This window comes from Sapajus apella, unplaced genomic scaffold, assembly GCF_009761245.1.
Source record: "Sapajus apella isolate SASKATOON/1434 unplaced genomic scaffold, GSC_monkey_1.0 scaffold95, whole genome shotgun sequence".
NCBI classification, from domain to species: domain Eukaryota; kingdom Metazoa; phylum Chordata; class Mammalia; order Primates; family Cebidae; genus Sapajus; species Sapajus apella.
The window spans coordinates 6,837,446-6,857,881 of record NW_022437035.1 but is presented as its reverse complement, the minus strand read 5'-3'; the positions used below and the strand labels follow the sequence as shown (position 1 = coordinate 6,857,881).

Below are 20,436 nucleotides of genomic sequence, written 5' to 3'. Positions count from 1 at the left end.
CATTGGTCTTAATCCGTGGTCTTGCTCCTCTGGGGTGAAGAAGGAAAGCCCAGGCTTAGAAAATGAGACGGCCCAGATGGGACACCTGCCACCTGATGACCCTACTCAGCCCTCTGGCACCCTAGAGAGTGACAGCTGAGACCTCCAGGTGGCAGGACCAGTGGGAGCTCAGCCTCTTGGTTGAGCTCCCCCCACTCCCATGAATGCCAAAAATGCGTTGTCCCCAGTTGGCACTGCCTAGAGCAAGAAGCCATAGGATCCACTGGATCCTAAGGGTCCCACAGTCCCCAACCAAAGTTAAGCAATGGTCCGGCCGCGCCTTTTTCCCAGGGCCCTGGCTCCCCTCCCCACCATCACCAAGGCCTGGGCATCCTCGAGTCTCCTGGGCTGGGGGCTCCGTTGAGCCAGAGGGCTGGCGGCGGGACAATGGCCCCGTTGGCGCATCCGAGACAAACGGGCCTTGTTGGGCCGGCGGCGGGGGCGCAGCGATGCGCCCCAGAGCGCTGAATGCTGCTTCTGTGCGTCTCGGGCGGGTGCAGAGGGGCCGGGACCGGGCGGGGAGGGGGCCGGCCCGGGGCGGGGAGGGGGCCGGGGCCCGGGGCGTCCATTGGCCCCGGCGCCGGAGGCCGGGCCAGGCTGGCTGCCGCACCTGGCCGGGAGCGGGCGCGGTGCGGCGGCAGCGGCGGAGGGGGCGGGGGCATGGACCAGGCCTGGTGGAGCGGGGGGCCCGGGCGGGTGCGCCCCGCCGCCCAGTGAGCGCCCGGGCGGCGCGGCCCGGGCCGAGCCAGCCACGCTGAGGCGGAGGAGGACGGGGACAAGGTACGTCCCGGGCTCCAGCACGCACTGCCAGCTTGAGCCCTGCCTCAGTCTACTCCCTAGGGATACCGCCCACATTACCCGAACCCTCAAACTGGGACCTGTGCCGGAGGAGGGGAATAGGAGTGCAGCACAGCTGCTCCGGGCACTGGGTGCCCCTGCCCACTCCTGAGGGTGGCCCAGTGGGGGCCAGGGAGGGCGAAAATTGGTGCTCTCCCTGCCCTTGGTTTTTCTCCTAGCCCCCCAGTCCCCCTTCCAGGGCTTCTCAGTCCCTGAAGGTGGGATGGGTGGGGCAGAAGGCAGGCTGCTGGGGCTGGGCTGGAGCTGGGAGTGGTTAATGATTAATCCTGGACACAGTGACCTGAGCCCTAGGGGAGGATGGGCTGATATCTCCTCTGTCTCCATCGGCCCTCCCCAGGAAAGGGGTCAGTGCTGGAGCCGGAGACCATAGTAAGGGATGGATCCCCTCTGCTGGGGCAAGGCCCTGACCTGTACCCCAGAGGAAGCAAAGCCACCAAGGAGAGGTTTGGGAGGGCGGGACAAATCCTGGCATCCAGGACGAGTCCCATAGGAAGTCCCACAGTTCCCGTTTCCTAGGCCAGTGCCCAGGAAGGGAGTCCAACTTGGTCTGCCCCCTCGGTGCCAGGCCAGCATTTTGGTACCAGCACAGAGCACACCACAGACCAAGCCCTTCCCAATGGGAACTGCCCCACCCAGAGAGGTGACAGCACAGCACGTCTGGCTGCTGTAACCCACACCAGGAGGAGGGAAGGGGAGAGTGGGCAGCAGGCCTGACACCTGATCCCCCAGCTGGGCTTCCTCGATGACAGGTGGAAGTTGCCATGAGAATCCTCCAGAAGGAAGAGAGGTGTGGAGGACTGTCCATTTCAGTTGGGAAAATCCAACCTCTTCCTTTACTGACGGGATGACCTGAGGCCCAGAGAGGATGAGGCTTGTCCAGGGTCACACAGTGGGCACAGGAGGGCAGGCCTGGGCCAGAGCAGCCACTGTGCGCACTGTTTCTCGTCTTGTGAAGGAGGCATTGCTACCTATCCCCATTATCCAGAGGGGGATACTGAGGCTCAGGGAGATTCAGTGACTTGTCCAAGGTCACATGGCTCAGAGGTAGCTGAGCTGACTCCAAATCATAGGAGTCTTGCCCTGGCCCCCATCTCAGGACCCCAGCCCAACCCATGACCTCTCTCTGCTCCTCTGGGGTCCTGCCCTCTTGGATCTGCCTGGGCCGCCCCAAACCCTCAGCTCCGGACCCCTCCCCCTCGCCTCCCTGGCTCCCAGCTCCGCCTGACACTTCAGCGGGTGGGCAGGCTGCTACCCCGGGAGCAGAGACAACAAAGCCCTGTTCCCAGCTGCCACCTCGGCCTGCTTCATTCCCTGCTTGCTCAGGCAGAGCCCTTCCTGGAGGAAGCTCCCTGCAGACAGAGAATGCCTGCTCCTCATGCATCTCCTTCCCTTAATGGGTCTGATGCCCTCGTGTCACCCAGCAAGGGAGGAGTGGGTCCCCCACAGCCCCTCCCACCGGGTTCTGAGGGACTAGGTGTGCCACCCAGTGAAAGAGGCAATGATTAACCTGGGAGAATGATGCAGAAATGGAATTCTGGGCCCGACTGCAGGCTTGTGGAGGGCTCCTTGCTTCACTTTGACTGGATGAGCCCTTTTAGGGGCTCCACACGACTCCAAACAGGGCAGAGCAGGATGGAGCCCAGGTGCCCATAGGAGTCATCAGGCTGGGGACTGCTGGAATCACCAGGTGAGGGACAATCTTGGAGGAAGTGGGGGCCCAGAGGATGCCTGCCTTCCCACCTGTGAGTTCCGGGGCCTTGGATGGGGATGGTGGCTTTCTAGAAGTCTGCACAGACAGAGCCTGCTTCCTCTACCAGGTGGGAGGTAGGAGGATACAGCATGATCGATCAGAGGAGCTGATGCTGGCTGGGTGTGTACAGGGTTCTGCATGCCTCACAGCAGGCCTGTGACAGTGTCATAGTACCTGCCATATTTTCAGAAACTGAGACTCAGAGAGGGAAAGTCACTTGCCCAAGGTCACCCAACTGGTCGGGGGGCAGAGTTACCAGGAGAGTTTCCAGGAGTGGAGAGGGGGGTGTATGTATCTCCAGCATTGTGCATTGCAAGTGTCAGTACCTTTTCACAAACCCTTATATTGTTACATAGTTTTATGCAAACGAGTGCATAACAATCCTTAAAAAATATTTCAGGCATGTTATAAGGTACAGAGACTGATATTATCAACTCCTACATACTCAACTCGGGTTCTCAGCATTTTTGGAGCTAATGACAAAGTGACTGACTTCTTGATGAAGCTGTGACTTGCAGCTCCCCAGTTAGAGCTTCCTTCAGGCTTCTCAAATCTGCCATCAGGAAGCGGGGCGATTTACCCAGACAAGGCAGTAGAGCAGGAAGAGCTGTGGCCTTTCTCCCCCTTTTGGCTTTGTGGTGTAGGTGCTCTACAAGTGACTGAGCCTGAATTTCCCCACGCATCGCATGGGGCTAGGAGGAGAGACTGTTAAGGTGTCTGTCAAGCTCACGGGCGTGGCTGCCCTTTGAAACAGCAGAGAGAGATGACCCTGCACAATCAAAAAGTGCTTTCTGAATCATCAAAACACATTACTCTCTCTCAGCTGCTGCCACCTGTATCCACGCAGGCAGCCTGGGGGCAGCAGGGGCCAGATGTCAGGGCTGACACTTTGGGAGTGGCCCTCTGAGCCAGCGAGTTGGGATCCAGCTGAAATGCCCCAGTGAGTGGTCTTCCACCTCTCTGCTCCAGCACCCCATTCTAGAGGGGCTCAGATTGAGGAAGCTTCTGGATGTTTGCAAGTCACTTCCCCAATACCCTCAGATGGAGGGCTAACCTATCTCATCTACCCCTTCCGCTGTGCCACCCACACTTCCCAGCTCCTTCTCAGTCCCAGATGCCTGTTGCTCCTTCCCCACTTGGTGCACTGAGGTTCAGAGAGGGCAGTATATCTGTCTCGGCCACACAGTGAGGAAAGGTGGGGCTCAGATGAGCCGATTTTTCCTCTTCCTCCAGCCAGGCTGCAGATTTTCAAAGTGGAAATATCTTTATTTATTTTTCCAAAGTAATATAAGCTCTTTTGTAAAGTGTGTGTGTGTGTGTGTGTGTGTGTGTGTGTGTGTGTGATCACAGAATGAAAATATGTTCCAGAAAGTAAATGGCCTTACTCCCCAGGGAATTATAATTTATAATTGAGTATCTTTTCAGCCCCTTACACACATGTACGAATGTACACATTTTCTCCACATGAATAAGTTTATTCTGTACACAGTGCATTCCAGGTTTAATATTAGGCAACTTTTTTTTTTTTTTTTTTTTTTTTTAAGACAGAGTTTTGCTCTTGTTGCCCAGGCTAGAGTGCAATGGCGAGATCTCGGCTCATTACAACCTTCGCGTCCTGGGTTCAAGGATTCTCCTGCCTCCCTAGTAGTTGGGATTACAGGCATGTGCCACCACACCCAGCTAATTTTTGTATTGATAGAAGAGACGGGGTTTCACCATGTTGGACAGGCTGGTCTTGAACTCCCAACCTCAGGTGATCTGCCCACCTCGGCCTCCCAAAGTGCTGGGATTACAGGCGTGAGCCACTGTGCCCAGCCAGGCAACTCTTTTTTAACCTCTCTGAGCCTCGATTTCCTTATCTTCTAAATGGGGGTAAAGGCTCTGTGAGCACTGGAGGTAATGATAGTGCAGTGGCCACTTTGATGTGCCCATCTCAGATTAATAGTTACATTATCTTTGAACCATGTTCCTGCAGGTGGATTGCTGAGTCAGAGAACAGGCACACTCAGAACTGTAAGAGCTGCTGTCAAATCTGCAGTACGAACACCATAGGGAGAATTTTTTTGCTCCACTCTTTTTTGTTTTGTTTTGTTTTGTTTTGAGTCTTGCTCTGTAGCCCAGGTTGGAGTGCAATGGCATAATCTCGGCTCACTGTAACCTCTACCTCCGGGGTTCAAGTGATTCTCCTGCCTTAGCCTCCTGAGTAGCTGGGATTACAGGCACATGCCATCACACCCAGCTAATTTTCTATATTTTTAGAAGAACGAGGTTTCACCATGTTGGTCAGGCTGATCTTGAACTCCTGACCTCGTGATCCACCCACCTTGTCGTCCCAAAGTGCTGGGATTACAGGCATGAGCCACCGCGCCTGGCCTGCTCCACTCCTAAAAGGTCCTTCCATATCCCCATGGGATTCCCCTCCAGCTACAGAAAGCAACCCTGGGATACCCTCGCCCACCACCTTCTCTGCCAGAGCCCTGTTCCTGTATGTGCATGTGAGCAAACAGCATGGATGCGCCTCAGTTGGTGAATGGCTTTTGTTTTTTGGGGTTTGTTTTTTTAAGATGGGTCTTTCTCTGTTGCCCAGGCTTGGAGTGCAGTGGTACATTCACAGCTTACTGTAACCTCAAACTCCTGGGCTCAAAGGGTCCTCTTGCTGAGGCCTCCTGAGTAGCTGGGACTACAGGCATGCACCACCACAGTGGGCTAATTTTTAAATTTTTTGTACAGACAGGGTCTCACTATGTTGCCCAGGCTGGTCTCGACCTCCTGGGCTCAAGCAATCCGCCTGCCTTGGCCTCCCCAAAATGCTGGGTAGTGCATGCCACCTCACCTGGCTGGGGAATGGTTTATGGGGAATAGCAGTGCTGCAGACTCTGATACAGCCCTGACCATCCTCTTTTATCACCTTAGGGGCTCTTCTTCATCCTGCTCTGAAGGCACAGGCTCCCTGTCCCTCCTCACCCTTCCCTCGGTGACTGTAGCTACTCCTATGGCCTCAGTTCCCACTTCTGTGCCCAGCTCCCTACCTACCTCTCTCACTCCCCAAGAACCCCCTCTTTGCTCCTATTGCTCTTTAGGCATTCTATGATCATCCCACACCTCCCTCAGACTCAGCATGTTCTAAACAGAACCTGGTACCACCCACTACACCCCAGCATTCAACGTGGCCTTCTTTCGGCCTCCCCAACTCAGGGACTAGCTCCACCTCCAGTCAGCCAGTCACCCAACAGCAACTCTTCCCTCCCTTCCTCCACACCCCGCCACCAACAGAATGCCGCCTTTGCATGGTCTACAGACAGCTGCGGTCCTCCCCTAGCCTTCTCCTTGCTCCAAGTCACACCTGCACAGCTGTAACAACTACCATGGAGGTCGGCCTGCTCCCTCCACTCCTTCCTCATCCCTACAGTTCATTTCTTATCCAGTGGCCCTATGGGAATCCCATCTGCTCACTCCTCTACTGAAGACCTCCTAAGGGTCCCTCCCTACAGCCTATAGGATCCAGGCCAGACTCAATAGCATGCTTCCAAAAGCCCTGCATGATGTACCTTTTTTTTTTTTTTTTTGAGACTGAGTCTCACTCTGTCGCCCAGGCTGAAGTGCAGTGGCGTGCTCTTGGCTCACTGCAACCTCTGCCTTCTGGGTTCAAGAGATTCTCCTGCCTCAGCCTCCTGAGTAGCTGGGATTACAGGTGCATTTTGTTTTCAGCTCACTGTAACTTCTGCCTCCTGGGTTCAAGTGATTCTCCTGCCTCAGCCTCCTGAGTAACTGGGATTACAGGCATATGCCACCACATCCAGCTAATATTTTGTGTTTTTATTAGAACGGGGTTTCACCATGTTGGTCAGGCTGGTCTGACCAACAGGTAGCTGCATGCCACCACACCTGGCTAACTTTTGTATTTTTAGTACAGATGGGGGTTTCACCATGTTGGCCAGGATGGTCTCGAACTCCTGACCTCAGGTGATCCACCCACCTTGGCCTCCCAAAGTGTTGGGATTGTAGGCGTGAGCCACCGTGCCCAGCCCCTGCATGTTCCTCTTAACACTGCCCTACTTTCTGGCTGTCTCTGTAGTCTCTCCCCTGCCCACCCAGCCTCTTACACGGACACACGCCAGACACTCCAGCCAGGTGGAACGTTCATTAGTTTCTCAATTGCCCTGGGCCTTTGCATGTGCTTTTCTCTCTGCGTGGCTCATTCTAGGGTAACAGGCATATTAGTTAATGCTAGCTGCTGTGGCAGACAAACACTAAATTCTAAAAGGCTTAATACAATGTCAGTTCAGTTCTCATTTTCTTGAAATCCAATCGGTGGGTAGAGATGCAAAGAAGGCCTAGGCTCCTCCCAGTTCCGCCCGTGCCCAGATCCTTGGAGACCGCTCCATTCATCCAGTAAATGGGAAAGGAGACCATAGAAAAGGTCCACCCACTTAACCTCATCGGCGGGTATTCGGTTCACATCTCATTGGCCAGAACCCAGTACGTGGGGACACTGAACTGCAAGGGCACCTGGGAAATGTAGTCTCCTTGGCCGTGTGGCCAAGGAGAAAAGAGAATTGCCTTTAAAAATTGGAGAACAGGGGACAGGCACAGTGGCTCAAGCCTGTAATCCCAGCACTTTGGGAGGCTGAGGCGGGCGGATCGTGAGATCAGGAGACTACAGCTACTGGTCTCAAACTCGGCTCAGTGCAACCTCTGAGCATGCCACCACGCTCGACTAATTTTATATTTTTATTAGAGATGGGGTTTCTCCATATTGGTAAGGCTGGTCTTGAACTCCCGACCTTAGGTGATCCACCTGCCTTTGCCTCCCAAAGTGCTGGGATTACAGGCATGAGCCACTGCACCCAGCTTTCAGTATACTGCTTTTATCATTTAAAAAGTTTTTGCTGTGTACCATGGCATACACCTGTAATCCCAGCTACTCAGGAGGCTGAGGCAGGAGAATTGCTTAAACCTAGGAGGCAGAGGTGCAGTGAGCCAAGATCTTGCCACTGCATTCCAGCCTAGGCGACAGAGCAAGCCTCCATCTCAAAAAAAAAAAAAAAAAAATTCTGGGGTGGGGTTGGAGAACCAGCCAAAGCTGTTGTCACCAATACTCTGGGAAGAGACCCCTCTGGCAGGGCTGGAAGCACAGTCTACCTTCAGCACTCCCTACTTTGGAAATCTCTGCTTCCCTTGGCTAGTTGCTCACTTCCTCACCTCTACCCTCGCTCCTACCCTCACTTCACTCTCATTTTATCTCACTCTATAAAATGGAGATAATAACAGGAGCTCTCCAGAGAGGATTATGAGGCTGCATGATGCATGAGATGTCCCAAGCACAGATGTGGACCCTGTGGGTTCAGAGTCCACACTCATAAACCACAACCCCTGCAGTTTGATGCCAGCTCTGCCCTGACTCACCCTTGGAAAGCTGTCTTCAAGCTAGCTCAGCTCAAAGAGCAGGTCAGTGGGATGTTAGGCTGGATAAAACAACTCCATACCATGTCCCAAACCAGATTCAGCACCTAGAGAGACGGGGACTCTGGGCCTGCCTTGTGGCAACTGAAGCTCTGGTATTTCGTGGGTGCTTGGGGGCTGCTCCTGGACTGGCGAGGCTTTGGGGGAAAGGGCGACTCAGAGCAAGTGAGGATGCCCACCGTTCTGTGGGAGAGGCTGGCAGCTGCTTAACCTATGAAAGTGCTTATTTGGGGGGTGAATGACTGTTACAATAACGATCATTAATTGATGGTGGCACCTGGGTCCCTAGATGGTGACATCTGCCTAGTTCGTGATGGAGCTCTAGGCAGCAGTGCTGACGGGAGGATGGAGGAGCCTTTCTGGGCACAAGGAGACCCTCTGTCCATGGACAAAGTTGAGACAACTGACCGGAACCTAAGATTCAAGTGCCTAAGCAGAGTCCTAGGGTTCCTGGGCGTAGGGCCAGGGCACCTAGAACTGTCTCTTCCTGCCAAAGCCCTGGGGAGGATCTGCATCTCCAATCAGCCCAAATCCTGCAGAGCTGGTCCACAGTGTCTGTGTATCACCATTCCTCACCCAGGGATAGAGGTAGAAGTAGGACACCTCTTTTTTTTTTGAGATAGAGTCTTGCTCTGTCGCCCAGGCTGGAGTGCAGTGGCACGATCTCTGCTTACTGCAACCTCTGCCTCCTGCGTTCAAGCAATTCTCCTGCCTCAGCCTCCCCAGTAGCTGGGACAACAGGCAAATGCCACCGCACTTTGTATTTTTAGTAGAGACAGGGTTTTACCATGTTGGTCATGCTGGTCTTGAACTCCTGACCTCGTGATCCGCACACCTTGGCCTCCCAAAGTGCTGGGATTACAGGCATGAGCCACCACGCCCAGGAAGGACACCCTCTTTGATGAAAGATTCAGAGCTCAGGAAGTGTTATCTTGCCAGACTCATCTTCTGAGCCCTGGTCAGATGCTCTGCCTCCAGGAAGCCTTCCAGGCTGTTTGTTACTCATCCTTCTGGATTCTCACAGATTTTGGATAAACCTTGGTCCTTGGTTGTGTCTCAGCATCTTTAAGCCCTGGAGTATATGTACTCTGGCTTTGTCTGCTTTCTGCTAACTGTGTGACCTTGAGCCGGTGACATTACCTCTCTGAGCTTTGGTTTCTTCACCAGGAGAGTAGACTAACAGAGGTGCTTGATGCATAAACCGTGAAACCTACATGAAATGCAGTAGGTGGAGCAATTAGCCCTCTTGCACCCCATGCCATATTTACCTCCCTGTCCCTCACTCAGCCTTAGAGCCTGTTCTGGGCTCTCTGCAGGGTTCTGTGGTTGCTGTGTCCTTGGCCCAAGGATACCTGGAATCTTTCCATGCCCTTGCATGAAAGAGCTGCTTGCTTGTTGGGGTCCAGAGAGAGGTGAGGACCGGCCAGGGCTGTCCAGTGAGGGCAGAGGGCCAGGGCAACACCTGCAGGGCACTGGGGTGTGCCACCTGCTATCCCCAGGAAGGAAACTCATGAATATTCACACCACCAGAGTGGGAGGGAGGCAGCCAGCTTGCTGCTGGGTGTCATTGGAGCATTCCTGTCTCCCAGTGACCGCAGAGGCAGCCTGGGAGATGGACGTGGCTCAGGCAGCGGGTGGAAAGGGGCAGCCAGCCATAGCCAGAGGTGAGTGTGCCTCTTCTGCTCCACCACAGGGGTCACAGGGAAAGTAGGACACCCCGAGGCCTGCCTGGTGGTGACGCTGTAAGCCAGAAGGTTTCCCTGTGTGCATGACTAGGGGAGTAAGTCCTGTTTCTCCTTCATTCCTTGGAGGGTGTCGGTTCATCTGAACAGGAGGATGGCTGGGCCTGGCCTGCTGCCAGCTGTCTGCACTGATGCAAGCCAGTGTGACGGGTGTAATCTAGAAGGACAGGAATAGATGGGGTGGGCTGGTGACGGGGGACCATCTGTCCTGAGTGCCTGCGGTTGTCACCACCATGAGCGGAGGAGGTGGGAGACCCAGGTTCTAGTCCCATTAGGTTCTAGTTGCTGTGTAACCCTAAAAGTGTCCTTGCCCTCTTGGTCAGAGGCTCAGCTTCCCTGCCTCTTGGTCTTTCGGCCTGCACACACTTTGATGGCGCTGTGGCTGGAACCCTGGGAACACAATGATGATGATGATGGTAACAGTGATGGCAGGTCCTGCTTAGTAATTGCTCTGTGCCGGCCCTGGGCTGGGTGCTTTCCTTGTGGAATGCAGAGGATCCGCACAGCACCCTGTGATGGAGGGATGGCTGGTACAGGGTTGAGTATCCCTTATCCCAAATGCTTGGAACAGAAGTGTTTCAGATTTCAGATTTTTCAGATTTTGGAATACATGCATATACGTAATGAGCTATCTTGGAGATGGAACCCAAGCCTAAACACTAAATTCATTTAAGTTTTTTTCTTTCTTGTTGATTTTATTGTTTAAACATTTTTTAAATTTTATTTTTAAATTTTAGCCTAGTGACTGTCCTCCCTCAAGCCAGGCTCCTGGCTGCCAGCTAGCTCCTCCCCTGACCTCAGTCTGCCCAGGGGCTCTGCCTGTGATCACAGAGGGCCCTGTGTGCCCTGATCTTGCTGTTGTGTGTCCACTGCACACACGAGGAGATGGAAGCTCAGGGAGGGTAAGGTTCATAGCTCATGCCCAAGTTCACAGTGGCTACACAGGAAGGGCACGACCAGCCTTGGACCCCTCAGGTGGCTGGCACAGGAGGGACCAGACACCAGGGTCTCCTCTGCTTCCCTCCCCTTATCCTGACTGCTGGCTCAGCCCACAGAGACTGAACCCTCCTGTGCTCCCAGGACAGAGCTTCCTGTCCACCGTCCCCACATCCCCCACTTTCTGCGATGCAGTTTTCCTTCCTTCCTTCCCCTCGGTTTGGGACAGGGCTTGGGACACATCAGGCAGGGGCTGCCGTGGACAATGCAGGGAGCTGCACGTTGGAGGTCCATAGACCTGGGCTCGAATTCCTGCCCTGCCCTGCCTTGCTGAATGACCCTGGGCAAGCTTTGTCAACTCCTGGAACCTCACCTTTCCCATCTACCAAAATGGGGGTGACAGCGGGGTGGGGGGTGGAGTGATATCCACTAAGTAGCAGCTGAGAAGGGTCAGTTAGATGATCTGGAGTGGCAGGCCCCTTCCCTGGGCCTGGCTTCTAACAGGGGCTCAAAAGAAAACCTAGGAGGGATAGCCCAAGCCTCAGCAGCTGGCAGCACCCAGCACATGTGGTGGGGTCCTGGCAAGGTTTGAGAAACATCAAATGAGGGCTGGATTTAGTGGCTCACGCCTGTAATCCCAACACTTTGGGAGGCTGAGGCAGGTGGATCGCTTGAAGTCAGGAGTTTGAGACCAGCCTGGCCAACATGGTGAAACCCTGTCTCTACTAATACAAAAGTTAGTCAGGTGTGGTGGTGGGCACATATAGTCCCAGTTATTCAGGAGGCTGAGGCAGGAGAATCAGTTGAACCCAGGAGGCAGAGTTTGCAGCAGTGAGTAGAGATCGCACCACTACACTCCAGACTGGGCAACATAGGGGAGACTCCATCTAAAAAAAAAAAAAAAAAAAAAAAAAAGGGGGAAAGGAAAGAGTGAGTGAATGAGTGAAACAATAATGGGGTGGGGGGTGGAGAAACTGTCCTGGGTGGGGCCAGGTGGAGCCTGATTGGCAGGCAGAGAGGTTGGTCTGCCCCCTGCTGCAGGGCCTGAACCTCAGCGTCTCCACTATTGCTGCTTCCCAGATTCCGGAAGGTACCCTGGTGAGTGGGGCTGCCGGGGCAGGGTGGGTCCTTTAGATTTCCAGAGGGCCAGCCACAGGAATCCTAATCCCTCCTCATCTTAAAGTCAGAGAAACTGGGCCCCGGAGTTTGGACTGTGATCTGGCCCACAACTCTGCCCTGTTCTCTGCTGGGCCCCTGGGGAGTGGGAGGCTGAAGGGCTGCTTGAGGCTGTGGTAGGTTTGTGCTTTGCGGGCGCCCCACCCCCAACCCCGGGCCTCAGGAGGGGTACCACTAAGTGATTACTATGTGCTGGTTGCTTTGCTTAGCTCCAGAGTACAGCTAGGGGCGTGACCAGCTTTCCCATTTTACAGATGAGAAACTGAGACTCCATGAGGGTTCTTGGCTTGTCTGAAACCACAATGCTGGATCGAAACACAGGCTCAGGGTCCCAGAGCCTATGGCTGGTGCTGGGGCCCCTCCATGGCTGGTGGGTTTATCCCACTTTGCAAGCTTCTTCATGTGTTAAATAACAAATGTGTTAACACATTTGTTTATGTGTTAACAATTATTGCCTTTTTTTTTGAGATGGGGCCTGACTCTAGTTGCCCAGGCTGAAGTGCAGTGGCATGACCTTGGCTCACAGTAACCTCTGCCAACCTCTGCCCCCCCAGGCTCCAGCGATCCTCCCACCTCAGCGTAACTTTTCCAGGGAATACATGTGTGACCCTCCCCCAGGTGGGCTGACTGGCTTCTGCCTCCAGGGACAGTGGTGATAATGCCGTGCATGTAGTCATTAGCCCATGTGACTTTTACTGGCTTCAGGGGCCCAGGACACAGTGCAGTATGAGCCAGAACAGGAGTGGAAAGTTCGGGCCAAGAGTGGAAAGTTTGGGGCCCTGGCTTTGCAACTAAGGGGAGGCGGGAAGGCTCCCCAAGCTACAGCTCTCTCCAGGACTCCAGCTCCTCAGCCTGAACTCCCCATCACAGCCCACATCTCACTCCCCTGCTGATAGGGTTGCCATGCTTAGATCATCTCCCCCAGACAAATAACAACAACAGGCCGGGCACGGTGTCTCATGCCTGTAATCCCAGCACTTTGGGAGGCCAAGGTGGGAGGATTGCTTGAGCCCAGAAGTTCAAGACCAGCCTGGGCAGCTCAAAAATAATATAAATATTTTTAAAATAAAAAATAAAACAAAGAAAGAACAATAATCCAACCTCCAGGACATCTGGTTAAACTTCAAGTTTGAATATTTTTTTTTTGTTTTGCGATGTAGTCTCACTCACCCAACCTTGAGTGCAGTGGCATGATCTTGGCTCACTGCAACCTCCACCTCCTGGGTTCAAGCAATTCTTCTGTCTCAGCATCCCACGTAGCTGGGACTATAGGACACCACCATGCCCAGCTAATTTTTGTATCTTTAGTAGAGATAGGGTTTCACCATGTTGGTCAGGTTTGTCTCTAACTTCCGACCTCAGGTGACCCACCTGCCTCGGCTTCCTGAAGTGCTGGGATTACCAGCATGAGCCACAGTGCCCAGCCTTGAATAATTTTTAGTATAACTATGTCCCATGTAATATTTGGAATATACTTATACCGTAAAGAATTGTATTCCTTGTTTATCTGAAATTCAAATTTAACTGGGCAACCCTACCAGCTGGTGATTGGAAAGTGGGTGGGTGTGTAGGCAGAGGCCTGGCCAGCTGTGTAACCTGGGCCCGCCTCTTCCCAGCTGTGAGCCTCAGTTTCTCGATCAGCCACCCCTACAGACTCTGGGGGCACAAGGGCCAGTGAAGAGAGAACAGCCCTGGTCTCTTACTGGGCAGGTCACCCTCACCACTGTGGGGCTGGTGGAGCATGGGACAGGTACAGCTGGCTGAGGCTTCTGAAAAGTGAAGGATTCAGGCCCGGAGAGCCCTTGGCCTTCCCTGTAGACAGCTCTGGCTCAGGCCTGGGGGAGCACAGGGCACTGGGAGACAGTCTTCTTTTCCTTCTTATTTATTTATTTGAGACAGGGTCTAACTGTGTCATCCAGACCTGGAGTGCCACGGCACAATCATGGCTCACTGGAACTCAGGCTCAAGCAATCCTCCTGCTTCAGCCTTCCAAATAACTAGGGCTACAGGCACGTGCCACCACACCTGGTGAATTAAAAAAAATAGTAATAAATTTTTTTGTAGAGAGGGTCTCGCCGTATGTGTAGGCTGGTCTTGAACTCCTGGGTCAAGCACTCGACCTGCCTCATCCTTTCAAAGTGCTGGGATGACAGGCATGAGCCACTGTGCCCAGCCTTTTTCCTTAGAAACGTGTTTCATGGTATAGTGCGATGGCTCATGTCTGTCATCCCAGCACTTTGGGAGGCTGAGGCAGGTGGATTGCTTGAACCTAGGAGTTCAAGAACAGCCTGGGCAATGTGGCAAAACTGTGTCTCTATTTTTTCAAAAATTAAAATAGCCAGGCACGGTGGCTCATGACTGTAATCCCAGCACTTTGGGAGGCCAAGGCGGGCGGATCACGAGGTCAAGAGATCGAGACCATCCTGGCCAACATGGTGAAACCCTGTCTCTACTAAAAATACAAAAAAATTATTTGGTTGTGGTGGCGTGCACCTTTAGTCCCAGCTACTCGGGAGGCTGAGGCAGGAGAATTACTTGAACCTGGGAGGCGGAGGTTGCAGTGAGCCGAGATCGCGCCACTGCACTCCAGCCTGGCGCATGGTGACAGAGCAAGACTCTGTCTCAAAAAAAAAATTAAAATATAAAAAAGAGAATTATTTCATTATGATGACCTAAAAGGTATAAACAATAAGATAATTTCAGGATCTGGGAGAATTTAAAGTAAAATCGAAGAATTTTCAAAAATACATATTTTTATAAAAAAGAAAAGAAAAAGAATCGAAGACAAGATAACTAAAAAATAAGGTAACAAATATTTGTTACCTTATTTTTCTTCTTTTTCTTTTATTATCAGCCAGCTTAAAAATTAAAAGGAGTGGAAAGTTTGGGATCCTGGTTCTGCTACCTGGTTCTTTTTAATTGTTAAATGTTAAGCTTCTCCCTGCCCCATTCCCCAACCTCTGTTTGAGGTGCTTCGCCCACTGTCTCTGCAGCCCTGGGGCTGTCTCTTTCCAGGTGGTTGCCTCTCAGTCTCTTCAGCATCTCTCTGTCCCTGTCTGGACCCTGCTGGGGGGCCATAGAGCAGGCAAAGGCAGGTCTTGGCTGCCAGGTGTGGGCAGTCTTGGGTGAGCCCTGGGGCCAACTTCCTGACAGTTGCCCACTGTTGCTGCCTCCGCAGGTACCTGAGATGCCGCCACCGCAGAAGAAGCACTGGGAGTCCATGGCTAAGGGGCTGGTGCTGGGGGCGCTCTTCACCAGTTTCCTGCTGCTGCTGTACTCCTATGTGGTGCCCCCACTGCATGCCAGCCTGGCCTCCACGTGAGTGCTCCAGCTGGGCAGATGACGGGTATGGGGGGGAGGGATGGCGCCCCACCCATGGGACCCCATAATTACCACAGGGCCTGCCCCTGTGATCTTGGGCTCTGCACCTGCACTATGCTTTGCCAAACAGAAATTCCACTGATGGCAGAACTCACCATGTAACCCTGAGCCTTGGTGTGCCCATCTGTGAAGTGGGAATAATAACAGAGCCTTTCGGCTATATGTGGTGGCTCACACCTGTAATCCTAGCACTTTGGGAGGCCGCGGTTGGCAAATCACCTGAGGTCAGGAGTTCGAGACCAGCCTAGCCAACATGATGAAACCACGTCTCTACTAAAAATACAAAAATTTGCTGGGTGTGGTGGTGTGTGTCTGTAATCCCAGCTACTCGGGAGGCTGGGGCAGGAAAATCGCTTGGACCCGGGGGGCAGAGGTTGCAGTGAGCCAAGATTGCGCCACTGCCCTCCAGCCTGGGCAAGAGTGAGACTCTGTTCAAAAAAACAAAACAAGACAAACAAATAAAAAAACAGAGCCTTCCTCATGGGGCATGAGAATCAGGTAGCACTGTCTGTGTACAGGGCTTGGAGTAGCATCATCTGAGACTACAGTGGGGCCACAGTGGGGCGACCTGTCCACGGGCATGGATTCAAACTGGGGTCTGTCTGACTCCAGGCCCAGCTCCTGAGAACCAGACTCTCCCGCTTCCTCATGGGGCTGCTCTGCACAGACCCTACACAGCCGGTAGCTGGTATAATACCAGTGGTTGGTGATATTAAGTTGAAATAAAGCTGCAAAGTTCTACAAAAACTGACCATTTTTGTCCTATAAAATGGCAATTTCTTGCCGGGGGCGGTGGCTCACACCTGTAATCCCAGCACTTTGGGAGGCCAAGGCGGGTGGCTCATGAGGTCAAGAGATTGAGACCATCCTGGCCAACATAGTGAAACCCTGTCTCCACTAAAATACAAAAATTAGCTGGGTGTGGTGGTGTGCGTCTGTAATCCCAGCTACTCGGGAGACTGAGGCAGAATTGCTTGAACCGGGGAGGCAGAGGTTGCAGTGAGCCGAATCGCACTATCCAGCCTGGCTCCTTGCCACAGAGTAAGACTCTGTCTCAAAAAAAACAAAAAAAAAAAAAGAAAAAGAAAAAAAATATGGTAATTTCCTGTGGCCCAAACTGAATGACACAAACAACACAGTGGCCATGAATGAGACGAGAGCTGTGTGCGTCATCTCACAGCACCGTGAATAGAGCCTGTTATTGTCCCCATTTCACAGAGGAGGAACTGAGGCCAGAGAGGCCAAATCACCCATCCAGGCACCCAGCCTGGACTCAGGCCCCACAGGTCCCACTGTCCTAGCTCCTTTGTCTGTCCCCAACAATCTCCCTCTCTAGCTACCAGAGTCCTGAGGGCCCCAGCACGCCCCTGAGGCTCTCCCCACCTCTCTGTCCCCAGCAGGACCCCAGAGGCTGCAGCATCCTGCTCTCCACCCCTGGTTGAGCCAGAGGCAGTGACCCGAGCCAACAGCTCGGCGGGAGAGTGCCAGCCGCGGCGCAACATCGTGTTCTTGAAGACGCACAAGACGGCCAGCAGCACCCTCCTCAACATCCTCTTCCGCTTCGGCCAGAAGCACAGGCTCAAGTTCGCCTTCCCGAACGGCCGCAACGATTTCGACTACCCGACCTTCTTCGCCCGCAGCCTGGTGCAGGACTACCGGCCCGGGGCCTGCTTCAACATCATCTGCAACCACATGCGCTTCCACTACGACGAGGTGCGCGGCCTGGTGCCGCCCAACGCCACCTTCATCACGGTGCTCCGCGACCCCGCCCGCCTGTTCGAGTCCTCCTTCCACTACTTCGGGCCGGTGGTGCCCCTCACGTGGAAGCTCTCGGGCGCTGACAAGCTGGCCGAGTTCCTGCAAGACCCCGATCGCTACTATGACCCCAACGGCTTCAATGCCCACTACCTCCGAAACCTACTCTTCTTCGACCTGGGCTACGACAGCGGCCTGGACCCCGGCAGCCCGCAGGTGCAGGAGCACATCCTGGAGGTGGAGCGCCGCTTCCACCTGGTGCTGCTGCAGGAGTACTTCGACGAGTCGCTGGTGCTGCTGAAGGACCTGCTGTGCTGGGAGCTGGAGGACGTGCTCTACTTCAAGCTCAACGCGCGCCGCGACTCGCCGGTGCCGCGGCTCTCCGGGGAGCTGTATGGGCGCGCCACCGCCTGGAACATGCTGGACGCCCACCTCTACCGCCACTTCAACGCCAGCTTCTGGCGCAAGGTGGAGGCCTTCGGGCGGGAACGCATGGCCCGCGAGGTGGCCGCCCTGCGCCATGCCAACGAGCGCATGCGGACCATCTGCATCGACGGGGGCCACGCCGTGGATGCCGCCGCCATCCAGGACGACGCCATGCAGCCCTGGCAGCCGCTGGGCACCAAGTCCATCCTGGGTTACAACCTCAAGAAGAGCATCGGGCAGCGCCACGCGCAGCTCTGCCGGCGCATGCTCACGCCCGAGATCCAGTACCTGATGGACCTCGGCGTCAACCTGTGGGTCACCAAGCTCTGGAAGTTCATTCGCGATTTCCTGCGGTGGTGACGTCCCACCGCCCAGCGGCCGGCCTGCCTCAGGGAGCTGAGCAGGAAGCCGCTGGTGCTGGCCACCTCCAGCCCCCTCCTGGTGCCACCTCGGACCCCGAGGTGAGGGGGGCTCCCTGGAGGATGCAGCCATCCAAGACTGGGCCCACACGCAGAGAGGGCCTAACCGAGATCAGTATTTAACTAATTATACCGGTTTTTATTAAACCCCTTTCCCTCCCCGAAAAAGAATGTTCTATTTCTGCCTCCCCTTAAAGGGGAGACCTCAGAAGTAAAGGAATTTGATGTGTTTTTGTTAATCAGTCTCAGTGATGGTGACTTGGGGTAGGGGTTGGGGTGGGGGGCCCCCAAGAGAGCACGGTGGTGCCTGGGTGAGTCTGTGGGCAAAAAGCCCAGTGGGCTGACAGGGATTTGATGTGTATTTGCTATGTGCTATAGTCCTGTGTCGTTCAGGGACTCCCAGGAGCTACCAAAGCCTGGAAAAGCATGTTTGCATGTGTGTATGTATGTGTGAACACGCATGTGCGTGTGTGCATGTGTGTATGTGTGTGTGCACATGTGTATGTATGCGTGTGTATGGGCAAGCATGTGTGTGTGTTCACGTGTGTGGGCACACGTGTGTGTGCATGTGTGTATGCATGTGCGTGTGTGCATGTCTGTGTGTGATCATCCTAAGGAGTACAACAGCCACTCACTCTGACTGTGTGCCCAGCACTAGGCTGAGGGTATTATTTCAACTCATCTTCACCAAAACTCGGCGACCTAGGGACTGTTATTGTCTCATGCTAGAGACGAGAAAGGGGACAGTCACTTCACAAGATCACACAGGTAGGACTAGAGCAGGGGGCTGGGTGGGTAGAGGGTGTGGCCAGATCATAAGAGAGAGAGAGAGAGAGAGAGAGAGAGAGAAAGAGAGAGAGAGGCCCTGGGCCCATGCTAAGGGCTTCTTGCACAGACTTCATTAATCCTCACAGTAACTGAGGTTGTCATAATTACCATCCCATTTTACAGATTTGGGAACTGACATTCAGACAGGGGAAGGGATTTGCTGGAGGTCATGTCACAGGACGTATCAGATCAGGGACTCAAACCATCTCCCAGGGACCCCAAACCCTTCCCAACTCCAGCGCCTGCCTCTCCCCTCCTCCACCCTCCCCCTCCAACCCTGCTGGTCCCTGGCACCTAGCCTACCTCACCTCGTCTCTACCTGTGCCTCCCACTTCTACCTCCCCCACCCCAGGCCGCCTCCCACACCTGCCTGTACTCTGTCCCCCCGACAAACTCTGGGTCTTCCTGTTCCACCATGAGATTCCATTCAATTAATCAAAAACAAAAAAATTGATATCCAGCAAATCCCTGTTGTGCGCCCCCAGCCCTGAGCTGCTCTGAGCATACAGCAGTTCACAAGCTAGCCAACTTGTTATTAGTGCCTGCCTATAATATCCCAGCACTTTGGGAGGTTGGGGTGGGTGGATCGAGTGAGCCCAGCCTGGGCTAGATGTGGAAATCCTGTCTCTACAAAACAAAACAAAAACCCACCCCAACAAAAAACAAGTTGACCAATCCCTCCTAGGGATTCATATCCAGAGGGGAAGATGGCCGAGGAGAAGCCAGTGCAGGCTGGGTGTGACTGACTAGGGTGTGGACACGCCCAGCTCTAACGACCTGCCTGATTCATTATCCCCAGCGGGAGGGAAAGTCCTGGGGCACTGGACTTTCACACTTTTAGCTAGGAGCTAGCATCCAGGCCTGGATAGCAGAAACCACAGTCAGGTGACTTTTTTTTTTTTTTTTTTGAGACAGGATCTCACTATGTTGTCCAGGCTGGTCTCAAACTCCTGGGCTCAAGCGATCCTCCTGCCTCAGCCTCCCCCCAATAGTGGAGGAGCATGCCACTACGCCTACCTTCAAGTGACTCTTCATTGGAGGCCTATTTGTGTCAGGTTCCAGGCCAGGTGCTTGCATACCTTATCCAAATATATTCAACCTGCCAGCTTTTAGACCAAAACTCAGAGAGGTTAAGTGGCCTACCCAAAGTTACACAGCAAATTAGTGCCAGAGTCAGAATTAAAACCCATGCCAGTCAGCTGTTAACCTCTCACTGGGCTTGGGTTAATGCTTCCTAGGAATGAGCTTCTGGCCTGAGCAGCGTGGGGAAGAGTTAAGATGACCAACTGTCCCAGTTTTCTGGGCCTATCCTGGTTTTAGAATTGAAACTCCTATTTTTCAGGAAACCCCTTAGTCCCAGGCAACCAGGACAGTCTGTCACCCGAGAGAGGTTTGACACCACCAATCCCTTAGAGCCACTGCCTGCACCTTCATAATGTTCTCTGTGGCAAGAAATAATGTTCTTTGTAGCACACTCTTGAAGCCTGAAATTCATATGGAAATAAGGGAAAAAACCCACTGACGGTAGCTAAGACTATTTATAGGAAAAGCTGTTACTGACCCAAATTCATGAGATAACTGCCCCCATCTTTGGTTTCTCATAGGGATGAGTGGTCTCCAACTCCTTCCGCCTCACCATCCTAGTGTTGGGATTAATCAATCA

At 53.7% G+C, this 20,436-nt stretch overlaps 1 protein-coding gene across 6 annotated transcripts; it reads left to right on the top strand.

The window, feature by feature from the left end:
* Positions 1 to 633: 633 nt before the first annotated feature.
* GAL3ST1 (galactose-3-O-sulfotransferase 1) lies at positions 634 to 18,184 on the top strand. Of its 6 annotated transcripts, none has more exons than XM_032256892.1 (3): positions 634 to 819; positions 15,143 to 15,282; positions 16,746 to 18,184. In XM_032256892.1, the coding sequence occupies exons 2-3, from the start codon at positions 15,152 to 15,154 to the stop codon at positions 17,884 to 17,886; spliced, it is 1,272 nt and encodes a 423-aa protein (XP_032112783.1). In that variant the 5' UTR covers positions 634 to 819; positions 15,143 to 15,151; the 3' UTR covers positions 17,887 to 18,184. The 6 variants fall into 6 exon arrangements, with proteins under 6 accessions (XP_032112783.1, XP_032112788.1, XP_032112784.1 ...); XM_032256897.1 differs by lacking the exon at positions 634 to 819 and adding an exon at positions 867 to 2,486 and having other exon boundaries at positions 15,148 to 15,282; XM_032256893.1 differs by lacking the exon at positions 634 to 819 and adding an exon at positions 869 to 2,584.
* The last annotated feature ends 2,252 nt before the right edge of the window (positions 18,185 to 20,436 follow it).

Excerpts from the sequence above, each read along its gene's own strand:
- GAL3ST1 (XM_032256897.1), top strand. The coding sequence starts at position 2,413 with ATGATGCAGAAATGGAATTCTGGGCCCGACTGCAGGCTTGTGGAGGGC. Across the intron at positions 2,487-15,147 it reads CTTCACTTTGACTGGATGAG|TGAGATGCCGCCACCGCAGA; the intron begins CCCTTTTAGGGG and ends TCCGCAGGTACC. Across the intron at positions 15,283-16,745 it reads CATGCCAGCCTGGCCTCCAC|GACCCCAGAGGCTGCAGCAT; the intron begins GTGAGTGCTCCA and ends TGTCCCCAGCAG.